The 16,992-nt window shown below is 38.4% G+C and overlaps 1 protein-coding gene and 1 long non-coding RNA gene across 2 annotated transcripts in view; both read right to left on the reverse strand.

The window, feature by feature from the left end:
• Positions 1 to 330: 330 nt before the first annotated feature.
• LOC116449697 lies at positions 331 to 6,413 on the reverse strand. The gene is made up of 2 exons (XR_004242503.1): positions 5,012 to 6,413; positions 331 to 4,779 (listed from the first exon to the last, which is right to left on the reverse strand). It is a non-coding gene; the product is annotated as an uncharacterized LOC116449697 (long non-coding RNA).
• A 7,291-nt stretch (positions 6,414 to 13,704) lies between these two features.
• The window catches only part of CEP192 (centrosomal protein 192), a 71,295-nt gene continuing 68,007 nt past the window's right edge, over positions 13,705 to 16,992 (reverse strand). Inside the window, 1 exon segment of the mRNA XM_032107687.1 lies at positions 13,705 to 14,183. Coding sequence (XP_031963578.1) covers positions 14,045 to 14,183 — 139 coding nt within the window. The 3' untranslated portion in view covers positions 13,705 to 14,044.

Below are 16,992 nucleotides of genomic sequence, written 5' to 3' on the forward strand. Positions count from 1 at the left end.
ATAACTTGGGATCAAATTATCACAGTAGTCACAGTAGTTCCCCCAGAGTACTGAACTGTCCACCACTACACTTTAATTTACATGAACAAAATCTACCTACATGAAAAGTCTTGAAAAGACCAAGATGGGTTTTCTACATTTATAGGTTTACTTAGGGAATACCAGAACTCCCTGCACACTAGTCTACAAGTCAGTGTAAGCAGGGAAAAAAGCCCAAAATATTGCTGATTTTGTTTTGAGACAGCCACCCCAAAGCTCTACCTACCACTCTACAGAGTGAGTTCACCTTCATGCCAAACTGTGCCTACCCAAATTGTAGCAGTCACCCACTTTCACTGAATAAAATGGTGCTTTATTTGTAAAGATGTAAATAAAGCTCTCTTTGTTCATGAAAGATCCCTATTCTTTTCAGCACAAGGCATGATCTCATCATTCTGATATAATTGTCCCATTAATTGCATGAAAAGAAACTTTGCATTGCCACAGCTGAGACAGATCACTCTAGCAGGTGAATTTGAGAGTCTAGAGGGATGTTTACAATTTACCTCATCAGCAGGAAGAAGAATGTGTGTCATTTAGCTATTCCCTAAGAAATAGAAAGAAAGCAAAATCAGCATGGGGCTAGGCTGACATCGAGATGCCATTCAAAGAGTATCCAGACCCAACAATGTCTCGGCCTCATAATAAGCCCTTTACGATCAGTTGGCCCTCAGCTGCATTGCAAAATTCCATTTCAGAAGGGGATTAAAGATACCTTTTAGTCAGGAACATTCCATTGCACCTTCAGGAACACCCATTTACATTAATGGCTGGTGTTGATATTTTCTGCTGCATGGTCCTCTTTAAGTTCTGCAAAGACATACTTTATGTAGCTTTTTGATCAATTGCACGTTTCTGGTTAAAAAATGTTTAGATTTGTAAATCACAGCAAGGACAATTTCAGAAAGAAAATATTATTATAGTTTAGGGTTTGGGGTTTTTTTAAGGAGAAAGCATTATAGTAATACAATAAATAAATTTCTCTGTTGTAATAGATAGTACCATTCAATACAGACTTTGAGCTACAGACTTCCTTTCCAATAACTTTTCCTTCCAGAGTTCTAAACAAAGTGAATTAGAGATGATCAGACACAGTAGTTGTAAGAAAGAAAAATCCTTTCTTTCAGATTCATCTCCGGTAAGTAGTTTCAGCAACTTAACACTCACTCTTGAACTGACACAGTACTTGAGTCGTTTCTAAAACAAACATCACGGGAGTCAGTTACAATAGACACGGTGTTACCCTTCAGTGCTTTGAGAGTTTCAATTTACAGAGACTGACAATTACAGAAGCTTGATGCTGAAATAGCAGTACTGATCTGGACACAAGAATTCTACATTAAGCAGCCAGCATGTTCTCTAAGTGCCAATAGGAAGGCCGAAGTCCTCGTAAGAATACGATGCTCTTGGTGAATAAAGCCAGAAATTCAGGAATGTGGAGTTACAAGATTAGATCTGTACCCTAAACACTACAGAAGGCAAGACCAAGTAAAACGATCTCCACCACAGGTCCTTCTACATCTCCCAGTTGGATCGACACTATGCCACAACAGGTCAACAGACTTTTCACCTTTCCTCCAGCTCATCCTCTCATGGCCCTCGGATTGCAGTCCCACCCTTGCACTCACATCACTTCTACTTGGATTTCACTTAAAATATTCAGTTTGCCTTTTTTGTTTCAGAGTTTGTGTCTGACACACCTAACTCCACATGTATAGCTGTTTTATCTGCTTTTTCTGACATGACCTCTTGGACTTTGGGACTGAGTACAATTATATCTTCATCTTCAAACAGGAAGATCCATTTGAGAGACCATTTATCAGTCCGACCTGCTAGAGCTCAGGCCTATCATATTAACATAGAACATGGACCTCATCCTATACCCAGATAAATAAGTAGGGCAAGTTCTTGGCAAGGGGAACCATAAATTGCCTTCTTTAGATATCAATATTTATGAAGTTTCATATCCTGAGATACATTAACTAGGCTGAGCACTGTGGAGGTCTTCCTCTGCAGAGAGGAAGTATGGCCTCCCACACTAATAAGTCCTCAACTCATGCATCTCAAAGAACAAATGCTTTAGCAACCCCCACATTACCAAATTAACTCAAAAGCATCTTCGGACAACCTTCATGTTAGCACTTCAGCATATATGAATTGGATTCCTGAGAAAGCAGGTTTTCAAGAACTGCAGTGCACTCCAGGGCATTAACAGACCCTCACAATCTCTGCTGTTGCTCCTGCAGCAGCTGTTCCCCGTTTTGTTGCAGTTATGGGCTGAGAGCATCTGGATTTCAACCCAATTTCATCAAAAATGGCACCTGTAGGTGGGCTGGTCCTTAGTCAAGCTGACAAAGGCATCCTCATACTCAGCATCACTGTCACAAGCTGGCCTGTTTTCCACTCCAGCATGTCTTTCTGACTCGAACAGGCTCTAAATACTGACACCCTGCTCTAAGTCACATGCCTATAGAAGGGAGCAGATCAGCAGCATGGGTGGCTCCTGGCTGTGGAAGTGTCAGAAGCAGCTTTGCAGGGTGAGGGGTGTCTACAAGACCCCCGCCCCTGCAGCAGATATGCTTGCTTCCACCCAAGTTTTGGAATAACTAATTTATCTCAAGAAACTCCTCCAGCTCAGAAGAGGTTACAACCTCCAGCCGCCTGTCATCACCCTTCTGCTTGAGATTATCTGCTGGAGGGGCTCTTATTACAAATGTTCCACAATCTGTTGCCTTCGAAGAGAACCAAGTTAACTTAAAAAAAAAAGTCTTTTCAACCTAACTCACTTTGACAGACAAGTTAGAAAATGACAACATGCACAACGAACAGATCTGAGACGACGATAATCACCAGCAGAAAAGACGGTGACAAGCAGCTGAGGGGCAGTTACCTCTTCTGCAAACATAGCAAGATCCAGGCAGTAATTTCTACCCATGACTTCATTAAACTGCAGTTTCATCTTCTAAAAGACAGCTTATTTTCTATACATTGCTAGAATAAAGAAAAATTATTTCTCATTTGTTAGCTAAAGCTAACATCTTCTACTTAATCCACCAACAACAATCCTGCATGGCCAAGTGTTAAAATATATGAAGTCTCTTCCCAAAATACTTTTTTAAAGACCTCTTAACTTCCTTCCTTCAATGAGTCAACATTTTTCTCCTATTTGTCTCGTTCTACACCACACCAAAAATAAAAAGCTGTTTTAAATTATTTTTCATGTTACAAATGCAAGCTCCATGTTAATATATGAATTTCCCTTTCATTCTACACTCACATGTGCTTTTGCAATTACACAACATAAATTTAATCTTTCTACAAAAGTGTTCATAAGGAACTCCATGCCATAAAAAAACCCCCACGATAACCTCCTTACTGAAGCAGTGCAGGAGAATCTCACCTAGACCCTTCCTAAGAGGGTAGCATCATACTGCAGCACAGCTGTTTTCATGTCTGGTGGTGCCAGTGATTATTCTTCTTGTGAGTAATTCTGTATTGTTATAGCAGTTCTGGGAAGCCTCAGTTCTTCTAGGGGAGGGTCCTGTTTGTTTGGTTTGGAGTTTGGTGGAGATTTTTTTTAAACTCAAACATCTCTTCATGTTTGCAGCAGTACTGAAAATGCTAACAGACTAGTTCCATACAGGCCACACAGGGATGCCTGGAGCTTTGGCAGTAATTCCTCTGAGGACTCCAGGGGTGATCACAATGGAGAGGGGTACACAAACTATAGAGACTATGCAAGAAATAGGTAGCATATGCAAGAGGCTTTGAAATAACTTCCTAACGTACACCAGCTGCCTAACATAGATTGACTGACCCCATAAAAAGCTATGCAGTTGTGAAGGGGCAGCAAATTAGTTTTAGGGAATCAAAAAATTTGCCTGCATTAAATGGTTTATACAAGTAAATGGTGAGATTAAGCACCAGCTGTTGCTTTAGGTATGCAAGTCCTTTCAAAATTTCATTCCATCATTTAATTTACTTGATTTCTAAAAATACCAAACCTCTTCAATTAGTACTCAACTATGCAATGGTTTGCTAGTGTGTAAGTCAGCATTATTTCCAGATGTAAATTTTAGAGTCATGGTCATATTTTCACAGTTAAAACCAAGTAAGAATCTTTATCTCATGATCTCAGGTTATATTCATATCCTGTTCACACACATCTTGCTTTCTGTTTTGTCACAAAGACAATACAGTTCAGACACTTTTTACTACCACTTCTGTAGTTTCATTTAATTCTTTTAGTTCTTTAATTCTTGTAATATTTATCTCATTTTCAGCTATTGTCAACAGCCAAGTGCATCAAAATTGTCCTTTCTTCTTTTTGATTCCCTAGAGAAAAACCTAAGGGGCTGGCGGATATGTAGTTTTAAAATTAAAAACTAAAACCATGGAAAGTTCCTCCATAGTTATTCATACCAAATATGCCACATTTACAAGACCATCAAGTATGTAAGGTAAGCCTTTAAAAGGCATGATTTTGTCAGAGATTCTTAGAGGTAACATCTGTTTAAACCATTAGAAAATTAACTTAAAACAGTTCACTAGAGTTTGTTTTGTCAAGTCATCTCTAGAGTTCATTAAATGAATCTTTCCAAACAATTTCTTTCCCTAACACTCAGCAATACAATTTGGAAAGGAAAGTACATTTGTTCAAGAGAGGCTTAGAACAGAACACAAGCTCCAAATATTCTTGAATTTTGGAAAGTCTACTCCACACTGTTGTCTTTATTTACACTGGAAGAGAAAGAGAAAAAAACTGTGAGAAGCTGTAGCAATATCAAAATGAGGAGGACATTTTAATACCTTGCCTTTGGGCCAGTGTTTCCCATACAGAAAATAAATCAAGTAACCATTCGAATACCAAACACTGCAATGAAAATGTAAAACCCACAATGCAATACTAAAATTTCCTAAAACTACAGTACAGACTGTCAGACAATCCACAGGGTGACACAGCATGATTTACCTGAAAGGTGGGTTAAATTACAAGCCTTCATTGCTTTGGCATTGCCTTCTCTCTCTGTGGAGGTCCTGGTCTCCAAACGTTGATAGATGGTATCTACAGGAACAAACTGAAGTTCTGAGCTGATTTTCACACTGTTGCTGAAAACCTGTAAGATAAAGGTGAAGAACCACTGAAGAACAGATTACTGAGACAGAAAAAAATACCTGCAATATGAGAACACAAGGTATTTCTTTCTGAATACAGAAATTCCACTTGCCTAGCTATCATCCTTTACTATGAACCAACTTTCAAAGACTATTTCTCTCTCGTACTCATGAGTCATTTTCTAACAGCGCGTCTTTGGCAGCTTGAAGCATTTTGAAACTGGAAAGCAAACAAAATTGCTTTTAATGCACTCATAAGAGGGTACTTCAGGTTTTTTAAAAGCCATTTTTTCCCTATCTTTTAGCTGCTAGGAGGCTTTAAATGGGACCCCTGTAGGTTTTTGTCTGTAAACCATACGAGAGCATAAAAGCTTGGAAAACTTGCAGAGATTCTGAAGCAGGTTCACACAGCTTCATTGAAACTGTGTGTGGTTTTGAAGCTCACCAGGGCTCTACTCACCAGGAACCATTTAAAATTGCCAACTTATAAAGTAGATTTAAAACTCATAAAGGATTATGATGAAAACCTAAGACTTATTTTGTAGGCTTCCAGCTTGAAAGAAAAAATACCATTCTGTAAATAGGGAGGAATGGGTTTTCATTCTCTAAAGGTTTTGGGGTATTGTTTCTTTGAAAACACATACAGGAGCCTGAAAAAGGGATCAGAATAACCTCTGTAAACACAGCCTGAATTAACCTGCATCAAAGTGATTTACCTGTATAAAAGAATCAAACCGATCAATCCATTATACCAACACATGGTGGCTCAACTATCCTAAAAGCTCTTGCAGGATGGTTATAATGGAAATGCGTCAAATCTTTCCGTCTTTGGAGGTGACTCTTCTCAACCCACTTCACTATCAATCAGAACAGCCAGCAAGAAAAGAAAGCTTGAAAAACCACCATAAATACCATGAGAAATGTGAAAGTACTTCCATTTATATGAAGAATCAAGATGTCCTGACTCATACTGTTCTCTCCCTATTTTGTATTGTAAGGTTTATTAGAACTTAGTGCTGCAAAAGAGAATGGAAAAACGTTGGTTTGAATGGCAAGGGAGACATGAAAATTTATCACAATAGGGCCTAATATAGTATTTTCTTCTTTCTGTACGTATACAGCCATCTTCGAAGGCCCTGAAAGTTCTATGAGCAAAGATTGGCAGATTGGGTTTTTACTTCAGTCAACACAGAAACTCTAGCAAGATTCCAAGAAATTAACGGACAGAAATGAAACTGCTTTTCATGTTTTCTGGTGGCAAGCAGTACAGTGGATGATGTTTGATATTATTTTTTGTTGTGGGACTGATTTTGTCACTAGTGGTTGCTTTTGGCTTTTATACTCATTACTTATCAATTTTATACTCATTGATAATAAAGAATACTCAGCAGTCCTGTTGATTTCAGATTAAACATTCAACACAACAGCAGCTGTGCAGTGCCAGGAAATCAATGTAGCTGTTCACCAGGGTCATAAAGAACATGGGGTTGGTCACAGAAGCTTATTTTTCCACAGTCACAACCAGCCATGGAATTAATTCCTAACTTGGGAAGGTCTACATAACAACTCTTCTGTTAATATATAATACTCCAAAAGCTGTTGACATTTTTTTCCCTATTTGACTCGGAATCCATTGGCCCACACCAAATGACCAAAATCTGTAATATGTGAGCCCTTGCACAAGAGCAGGAGGGAGTAAAGATCAGCAGTTTCCCTAGTCCTTACACTAGCTGAGGTTTTTAAGAGCTTCCAGAGGTACAAAGGAAAATGTTCAAACCCTGAAGAGGATGCCAAAACATTTATCCCTGCCTATTTGGAGGGGACAGAGGACCTGACCTCAAATGTAGGGACAGAAAACAAGACACACTGACCAGGTGCTTAAAAGACTGTTGCCAAAGGAAGTTCCAGTACACACCTTGTATGTACACTTCTAGCAACCCTCAGTGCTTCAAAAGGTAGAGGAAAACAAGGAGGAAAAAGACGGGAAGGGAAGGGAAGGGAAGGGAAGGGAAGGGAAGGGAAGGGAAGGGAAGGGAAGGGAAGGGAAGGGAAGGGAAGGGAAGGGAAGGGAAGGGAAGGGAAGGGAAGGGAAGGGAAGGGAAGGGAAGGGAAGGGAAGGGAAGGGAAGGGAAGGGAAGGGAAGGGAAGGGAAGGGAAGGGAAGGGAAGGGAAGGGAAGGGAAGGGAAGGGAAGGGAAGGGAAGGGAAGGGAAGGGAAGGGAAGGGAAGGGAAGGGAAGGGAAGGGAAGGGAAGGGAAGGGAGGTTCTTCCTGGATCTTAAGGGTAAGTGGCAGTTCTGAAGCATGGCATCAATACAGCATAAGTGTAATGTAAACAGATACTCAAGTAGTCTGTTAAAAAAAAAACCAAAGTGAGAGAGATGAGGGGGAGAGGTACTATTCAAGTACTACTCAAAGAGAGCAAAGTCTGGAAGAGCACAGCCCATGGCTGGCATCTCAGTATTTCTTTTCCACCACTTAGACCAATTTGAAGAAAATCTCTGCAAAGAAGCTTACATAAGATGGCATTTTTGTGATTCAGTATAGCACCAATATTCCTTTTGAGTTTTATAACTGTTCCTAGAACATTCTTGGCAATGAATTTAAACTTTTTGAAAGAGGTCGCATTTCACTGTAAATGGTTATCTGGTATTCACAACACAAAATAAGCATTTGAATATTTATTGTGAGCACATTGCATTTTAGGGAGAACACACAAAGATTCTTACCACAATTATCTTGTTCCAGCTTTAATATATTAGCTGTCACCTCTTTAATGGATCTTGTGAGAAAGGAAAGTTTCTTTCTTTAACTCTCTTTTCCCCCTGAACGCAATTACCACCTCATTCAGAGCTCTTTGTGTCCACCTAATCTCTCTGATTATGTCTCTGACACCACCACAATACTACATGACTGACATACCTGACAGCTGTGACTAGTGACAGAACACTCACAATGCAAACCAGCTCTATGCAGGATGAGTATTACCTACCGCCAGCCTCCCAGAACAAACATGGAAGGAAGGTAAAAGGGGTGGGGGCATTTCACGACCAGCCTAACCCCTACCGATTTTGCCCCCTTTTAGAGCCAAACAGCATTGACAAGCAGAGCCTCTTTGTACATACCTACCTAATGAACCAATTGTTGGATGAATATAAAAGAACACCCATTAGTATTTTAATTTTTAATTTATAGAGTGGAAAATGCATGTTTGGAGACCTGACTTACAAGCAGGACTTGATGGATCATTTTGTCTCGCTCCAGCCCTTTTATGCTTCTCCGGGTCATAACTCCCAGCTGGTGCTCAACTGTCAGATTTAGGCAGGTGGCTATAGATGAGAGTCTGTGAGGAAAGACGTACCTGCAAATGTCATTCCCAGACAACAAACTGCCCCTGGAATCAAGGACAAACTGTTTCAGAATTCAGCATTTTGAGCCATAAAGACATGAATTTGTACTACAAATAATGGCCAAGTACAATGGCAGTAGTGAATACACTAATCAGGAAAAATATTACAGTGCTTTATAAAGAGTCTTATACTTAAAAATTCCATGGTTTTATGTGGTATTTATACTTTTAAAGCTTCAGCTTGTCCACACTGACTACCTTTTTCTTCCCCCCATGGAAAAAAAAACAATAAAAATTTTGAGAATGGGGATAAAGCTGATTCTTCAGAACAAACGATTTAGTTGCATCTTTCTGAGCTTTTGAGCAGCTCTAGAAAATATGGATTCCTAGAATCAGAGAGAAGGTGCAAAAATCAAACCAACATTTTCATGTAGGAAATCTCTAGAGCCAAGAAGTGCCACCAAGCATCCAGTATTCAAAGATTATCAGATAATATTTACAGAAAATTAATCCAAGGGCATTATATCCATCTAATTTTACATCTAAAAACTGCTCATGTAAGACTGTCCTCCAACAATAATACAGCAAAAATAAAACATCCAGGATTGAGGAATATGCTTAGCAAAGCTTTGTGGTCAAACAGTATGTTATTGAAAGCAGAATTTCCATTTTCTATCTCAAGTTTCTTATACTGAAAGTTAGGTGTTTATGCTATTAGTATTGATTTAGCACATTGCATTAAGTTTGAAAAGATTTCAGAACAGTTTTAGCAAATTAATAAAATGTCTAAAGAAAATCCTCTTTTCAATCCACCATGCTCCAGCTTGCAATACTTGTTTATTCTGCACTTGAAGTTACCACTCCATAGGAACCCATAAGGCAGATTCCACATTACATGGTGTATCAGTGAACTAACACAGTGCTGTAAAGGCAAAATATCATTACTGTGATAAGAAACATTGAGAAAAATCTTTTCTACTGTTAATGCCAACTCAAATTTTTCAAATGGGAAGCTAGAATCAATATCCTACTTAACTGGCAAATTTGGGGAGAAAATTGGTATAATGCAAACATTACCACTTAAAAAATTATTAACAGTCACCTTTCTTACTGAATATGAGGCATCACGGCAGACAGGTGGATTCTTCACACAAATATTCCATGTCTGTCATTCTGATAAAAAGATGCATATCCTTCATTTATGCTATACAATGAAAGCAGTAAGGCATGAACTTCTGTTATTTAGGGGTTTTTTTTTGAAAAAAGGTAGAACAAGACAAAAGCCAGGATACTCAATTACAGTACCAGGGACGACTGATCTTATGTCACCTGCCCACTCCCTCACTGGCTTCCAAGGACTTTTGTTCCCAGAATGCCTTTTCTCATTTCCAAAGATGCTGCAATATAGAAAGCTAACATGCTTCACATACAGAAGATATATAACCTACTAACCTCATGGTGAACTTTGTTACCCCCCAACTCCTCCACAAATCATAGGAGCAAGAATATACTAGCATCTTTCCTATCAGGCATTCCTACAACAGAAATGTCCAGAGTATTTAGTGTTCTATTTCAAAAAAACACCACTATCCTCAGTAACTTACTTTATACATCAAAAAACACTCACAAAATTCTCTTTACCATTTTAAGCTTTTATATAATCAAAATAATCTTCTAGACAGCCAGGCCTTGATATGCACCTATACAAGGTTTTCTGAATGCTAATTAGTTTCAGATGCCAGGGCAACAATCTCCAAAACACACTGAAGCACGTGTACAGAATGTATTATAACTCCATTTGTAGTCAATGATGTGAAAACTTTACAAAGCTGTTGAATAATTATGATTACTAATATCCCAATTAGGCTGAACAGGTACCTAGACATTCTCAGTGCTAGACACTTAATGAATTTTTAAAAATAATTTATTTCTGAATTTGCTCTCTGGTCTTAAAATCAACAAGTAACATGACTAATTAAAAAGACATCGTTCCATCATTTGTTTGGGATTTTTTCAAGTTTGCTGCTTGGGATGCTTGAGTCAGTCTTGCCAGTCTGGGACAAAAGATTGCACCCAACAACACAAGAAAATTGAAAAAAGTTTCAAAGCTATCAAAGATCAAAATGAGTAAAGAATTATACCTAAAGTTAATTCTGCTTACTTTATTAAAACTATTATGGCTTAAAAATCTTAATCAAATCAAATTCTGGGCAGAATTGTTCTATTTTTCTGTATCCCTAAAAGAAGTAAAGACAGAAATCAGGACTTCTTCACAGTAAGCAGTGGACAAATCAAAGTAAGATTGTCTTGACTACAAAAGTTTAAAATATAAGTAAAGCAGTCGTGGGGAAAGGAAGCAGTCTTATTTTGTGGGGTAGGAATGGAACCAGTTTGAAGTGACTGCAAAGAAAGCTGTTATTATGAGTGAAACAAGAACAGTGGGCTGCAAAGAGATACCAAAATAATTAACATCACCTGCAAATCCGGATTCCCTTGGATAATGAGGACAGGTCATTTGTTCATACTTAGATATGCTTCACCCATGTATATATTTACACATTTATGCACACAAACATGGTTCACCAGAGTATCCACAGCAGCACGTTCTGCATCCTTTTCCTCCCTTACATCCAATCCAGGTGGAAACATAGGAAAAATGCATAACCATTCCTTCCATTTTCTCATCTCAAGAACTCAGGAAAAGCCCCTAACAGAAGTATGAACAGAGTCACAGACAGCTGGCCCACCACAGGAACAGAACACAAAGACAATTCTGAATTTACACCAAATACTTAATTATCCAAAGGCAGGGCTTCTTATTGTAATTCAAAGGCAGCTTAGTCTTTTTTCCAGCTTTGGAAGTAACTTCCAGTTGTGCTTCTAAAACTGAACAGACATAGGCTTGTGTACACTAAGGCCCTTCTCAAACAAAGCTACCAAACTTGTTGAGGTAAGGCAGCAGACAGAAGATTCCCTCTATTCCAATTCTGTATTCAGAAGTACACAGGCATCACATTAATTAAGGAAACATGCAACACCTGGCAGAAAAGAGGGCAAAAGAAGCATGGTCACAGACAGGAACTTACATGTTGGGAGAATAAGGAGCTGACAAGACTTCTCATCCCTGGTTTAATTCCTTTTAATAAATTTTCCCTTCCTGGTTTCCAGACTGCTGAGAAACAGCAGCATTAGTATACTTTTACTTAACACTGATGGCATATACCAAAGGCAATGCACAGGGTACTTCAAGTTTTTCCTCCCTGTTTTTTCACATCTCAATTGTTTGAAAATGCTGCTAAACAAACAATCTCCTACTAAAATGAATTTTGCTCACACTCCTACCAACCTGAAGAAAGGAATAATGTACAATGCCGTCAAAAACCTGCATTTCTAGTTTAAAGCAACTTCAGGCATACAGCTCCATGCTAAAAAAATAAAATAGTAGACAGAGCCAAAGGCTACCAACAACATGGTATTTGAAAAATCATGATGGTTAAGTCCCAGGTGACTGAAAAAAGGGAAACATTACACCCATTTTTTTGAAAGGGTAGAAAGGAGGACCTCAGGAATTACTGACCCATCAGCCTCACGTCTGTGCCTGGGAAAACCATGGAACAGCTCCTCGTAGAAGCTATGCTAAAGTACATGGAGGATAGGGACTTGAGACAGGCAGCATCCTTCACTGAAGAGAAGTCCTGTCTGATCAACCTGATGGCCTTCTACAGTGGAGTGACTACATCAGTGAACAAGGGAAAAGTTACAAATGTCATTTATCTGGAGTCTTTAAAGCCTTTGACACAGTCCTCCACAACATCCTTCTCTCTAAATTGGAGACAGAGTTGATGGGCGGACTGTCAGCTGGATAAGAAATTGGTTGGTCACATCCAGAGGGTAGTGGTCAATGGCTCAGAGTCCCAGTGGGCACCAGTGACAAGTGGTATTCCTCAAAGATCCATACTGGGACCAGCGTTATTAAATAGCTGCATTAATGACACAGAAGAAGGGATCGAGTGCACCCTCAGCAAGTTGGCAGATGGCACCAAGCTGTGCAGTGCAGCTGACACACCTGAAGGATGGGATGCCATCCAGAGGGCCCTGGACAAGCTCGAGAAGTGGGCCCATGGGAGTCTCTTGAGGTTTAACAACACCAAATGCAAGGGGCTGCATCTGGGTCAGGGCAACCCCCAGCATCATTCGCAGGAACTAACAGATGGAGAGCAGCCCTGCCGAGGCCAGCTTGGGGATGCTGGTGAACGAGAGACTGCACATGAGCTGGCAATGTGCACTTGCAGCCCAGAAAGCCAATCATATCCTGGGAACAGGTTGCCCAGAGCAGTGGAGGATGTCCTACCCATGGAAACAAAATTTCAGGTCAGATTGGATTGGGCTCTGAACAACCTGGTCTAGTTAAAGTTGTTCCTGTTCATGGCAGGGGTGGTAGACAAGATGACCTTTAAAGGTCCATCTCAACCCAAACTATTCTATGATTTTATGACATGGTTAACAATGGCTAAGGTGATGGTGGAACTGTTGTTCAATGACTCCTACAATATAAGAACTGGAGAGTGCTCAACTAAATCAGAAATAATCCAGTTTATCACAGAAAAAACAAATTTTGTTGAAAGAATATACAGTGAACTTTCGGAGCCTGCTGCCTCATGGAGCTGTGAAAACAAGGTGTCAAAAGAGTTAAAAAATGTGAACAGGTGAATTCACAAACAGGCCAATAAATGGAAAAAAAGGCATAGGTGGGATTCTACCTCCCATCCTTATTCATCTGGTGGCAGATGCTGAGGAAATGGAATTGAACCGGTAAGCAGCCAGGCTTACGTCATTACCCTAAGTAACATCTTTGTGTGACTTTCAGAGACAGAATACTGGGTAAGATGCATAATTGTGGAGGGCTGATGGCACTATTGCTCATATTAAAATTTACATTGTTTTCACATTGTGAGAGTTAAAAACAATGCCTATGCCTGCCACTGAACTGTAAAAAGGTAGGGGCTGATTGCCAGACCCCAGCATTACCTCATGGAAATGTGATATTAACAAATCAGCTTCTGGACTGCAATGCCTCCCCGGTTCCCTCAAAGCCCCCCAGAAATTTAGCATTGTCTAAGAGGAGGCAGCTTGATTCCTTACCTACAGCAAAGAATCCTCTAACAGAGACAGAAATCAGGTAGCATCAACTGTTTACACATAGATTTTATTTCTGTATTTACAATGCTTAAAATAAAATATATCAGTATCTATCTATTTTTAATAAATGCAAAAATAGAAAACTTCCATTTTCATCAAAAGTGCAGAAACATAAATTAGAAAATGACAACTTTAAAACATACAATGTTATTTCTCAATGTTTTTACGATCAAAACAGATTTGTAAAACAAGCACCATAATGTATCTTACAGAAGACTTTTCATCAAAGCAGCATCACAGGGCAAAACAAGTAGGACATTAGTATGGAAATGTAGTAGCAAATCTTTGAATATTTTAAATGGTATGAACTGTTATAAATTCTTATAAATAGTTATGAAACTGTTCTATTTTTTTGCAATAGCTTTACCCCATAGCCGAATGTTAATTGGGCCATTTTTGGCTGTCAGCACAACGAAGACATCTTCAAACATTCCTTCTGCCTTTGGCTTGAACTGGACTGGCACATTGATGAAATGACAGGATCTAAAATGGCAATTATGGGCATAATCATTGTTAATAAACAAGTAAATACTACCAGATAGACAAATTCTTGTCTACTTTTGATTTTCATGAAAATGGTATACTGGATGTGTGCTGGACCATCAAGTTTATTTTTATAGATTTGATTATCTGTTTTTCTTCTGAAGGATTTTGATTATGAAGGTCATTTTTTCCTTCTGATTATACAAAGTAATACAATACTTTATTCCTGCTAGTTTACTTTGATGAGGCTGGTATGCCTCTTGACAATACTGACAGTGCATAAACTTTATTTAGAGCAAAATTACTACATTTCTTCCCTTCAAACATCAAACAAGTACACTAAAATTTTCAATTCTTTTTTGAAATTCATGCATTTGAAGCTACTAAAGTAATTTTCATTACTTCTAATTGCCTCCACATTAAGAAATATTTTTCTGAATTATTGCAAATCAATATGTCCATCCTCAAACAGCATTTTAGAAATTTTACACCGTTTTAGGTTACATAATTCCTCTTCTATTTGGATTACATAAAAACATACCAAATGTAATGGGTGGCTGTGTTAATTGTCAAAAGCCTAGACTGAATCATTAGAAAATATAAGCTGTACAAGCAAAAGCTGAAAATTTTGATTGGCAGTCTATTGGATTCTGTGGCATCCAATAGAAATATCCAGCACTGAAGCAGGTAGCAGTAACAGGCACATACTGAAATAAGGAATTATGAACAGCATCACTTAGTAGAAAAAGAAAAGATAGCTTTGTTTGCTTTTACTGTAGGTTCAATTTTCTCTCCTTATATAGTATTGTCCAAAGCCCTCTGGAATGTGCTTCCTTCCCCTACTTTTTCTCACTGTGTTCCTACCTTTTCATACTCCTTTTCTCTATACTAATCCAACTTATTGAAATCAATCTGTGCTTTGACCCTTCTACTCTACCCCTCACCTACATTTGAAATGGTAATACCAGCCTTACATACAATTCTCATTTGCTAGTTTCATCCTTAGTGCTGAAGTAGTCACATCAGCAAATTTTCTTTTTTTAACAACATCCTGGTCAATCAAATAAGAGTACACACATTCAGAATAAAGACGGGGATGGTACCGTATTTTTTAAATCAGGTTAATACAAAAATAAAGAAGTAATTATACCATAGTGAACTACAATCAACAGTGCACCAAAGGAATACAACCGAATCAGTTTCATGTCTCATCCTCGACTGCCAAGTGTTGTATAACAAATGTGGCAGTGTTTGTCTTTTTAACCATCTATGATATACAGGCTGAAGATGTTTACTCAGATTATTTTTTAAAAAATCCATTTTTTTAAGTGAAGGGCATCAGTATGATTATTTAATCAGTAAAATGCATTATGTTAGAAAACATAAATTTTAGTAGGAATAGAGTGTGAAGCTGCATATAACTAGGCCACCTGAGAATGTACAAAAGTAAAAGTAAATTCAGTAGAAAGCCAGAAGAGATGCAGAAGTCTGTATCATCCCCAAAATAATACATGTATGCTCCCTGACATATTATATAACATTTACTCAAAAAGAACAGTATGACCAAAATCAAACTTACACCATATCAAAAACTTAACAGTAAGTTAAGTATTGCTCTTTCAGAAAGATGCCCACATCTGGCTGTCAAGTATTAATTTCCAGAGTATGAACCATGTGACCTCAACAGTACTGAGGCAGAGCAGTTTCTTAGCATATGACAGCTACATTAAATTCTGCTTGATCTCTAAATTCAGGTGTCCATTTGGTGGGTGCTAAACACATTACTGTTCTTCCCTAAAAGCCAAATAAGTCAGAAATTACATAGTCTCTTTTGTAGGAGACAGTTGATTTCTCACAATCGAGATAAGGCTCATCACACTTGCTTCCTAGCCCAAAGGAAAAGATGCTATTTTCATTTTCTCAGCTAACAAAACTGGGAAGTTCAGACTCCAGATATAACAGCTCTTTGGGCTACTCCATAACATAAATGTTCTCAGAAATGAAGCAACCTGGAAGATTTTTCTCCAGTACAGTAATCAGAAACTAGTCAAGAAGGATAGTGTCAGGACAAGTAGAATTCTGCTGCAATTAACTCTTTTTCTCTTAAAAAAAAACCCTTTTATTTCAAACTTTCCACTACGCCTGCACCTCAGTCTCTGAATAGTGTATGGCCTTTACAGGTTGTTGCACCAGTTTCAAGAGGTATTTCTGAGAAGTCAGGCATGTCTGAAGCCTGCTTCATAGACAAACTAATCCTCTAATCCTCAAAACACAACACTGGAATAGGTAAGTTGAAAAAGAAGAGTATGGGCAAAAAGTGCTATTTAAACCATAGTAACCACATGGTTCATCAATGAACAGTGAGCACTGACAGAAGGGTGGCTACTGGAAACAAAAATAATTAGTGAAGGGAACAACCCAACAAAACAGTTTTATCTTTTACTAGTATGCAGAATATAAACTACCCTGTAATCAGATAGCTTCTGAAAGCAATAAAATTGGGACATTTTTGTTTTCAAACATTTTTAAGTAGGCATAGCAACCTGGTAGTACTTCCAGAAACAGAAACTTGCCATTTTTTTTAATGTTTAATTCATATATTTGTATCACTTAAGAGCCATATTATTAAAAGTATTATCTTTGCAGTAAAACAAATTCTACTCTGTCAACAAATAGAACTCTTTTGGGTGTAAGCTGCAGACAGAATTCCACAGCAGTGCTATGTACTGGTACTGGGGATGGCATAACCAACTGAAGAACTGGCAAAGCCACTATACCAAATTCAGAAAGTCAGACTCTTGATATTGGA

The sequence above is a fragment of the Corvus moneduloides genome, chromosome 1 (assembly GCF_009650955.1).
Source record: "Corvus moneduloides isolate bCorMon1 chromosome 1, bCorMon1.pri, whole genome shotgun sequence".
In the NCBI taxonomy this organism is placed as follows: Eukaryota; Metazoa; Chordata; class Aves; order Passeriformes; family Corvidae; genus Corvus; species Corvus moneduloides.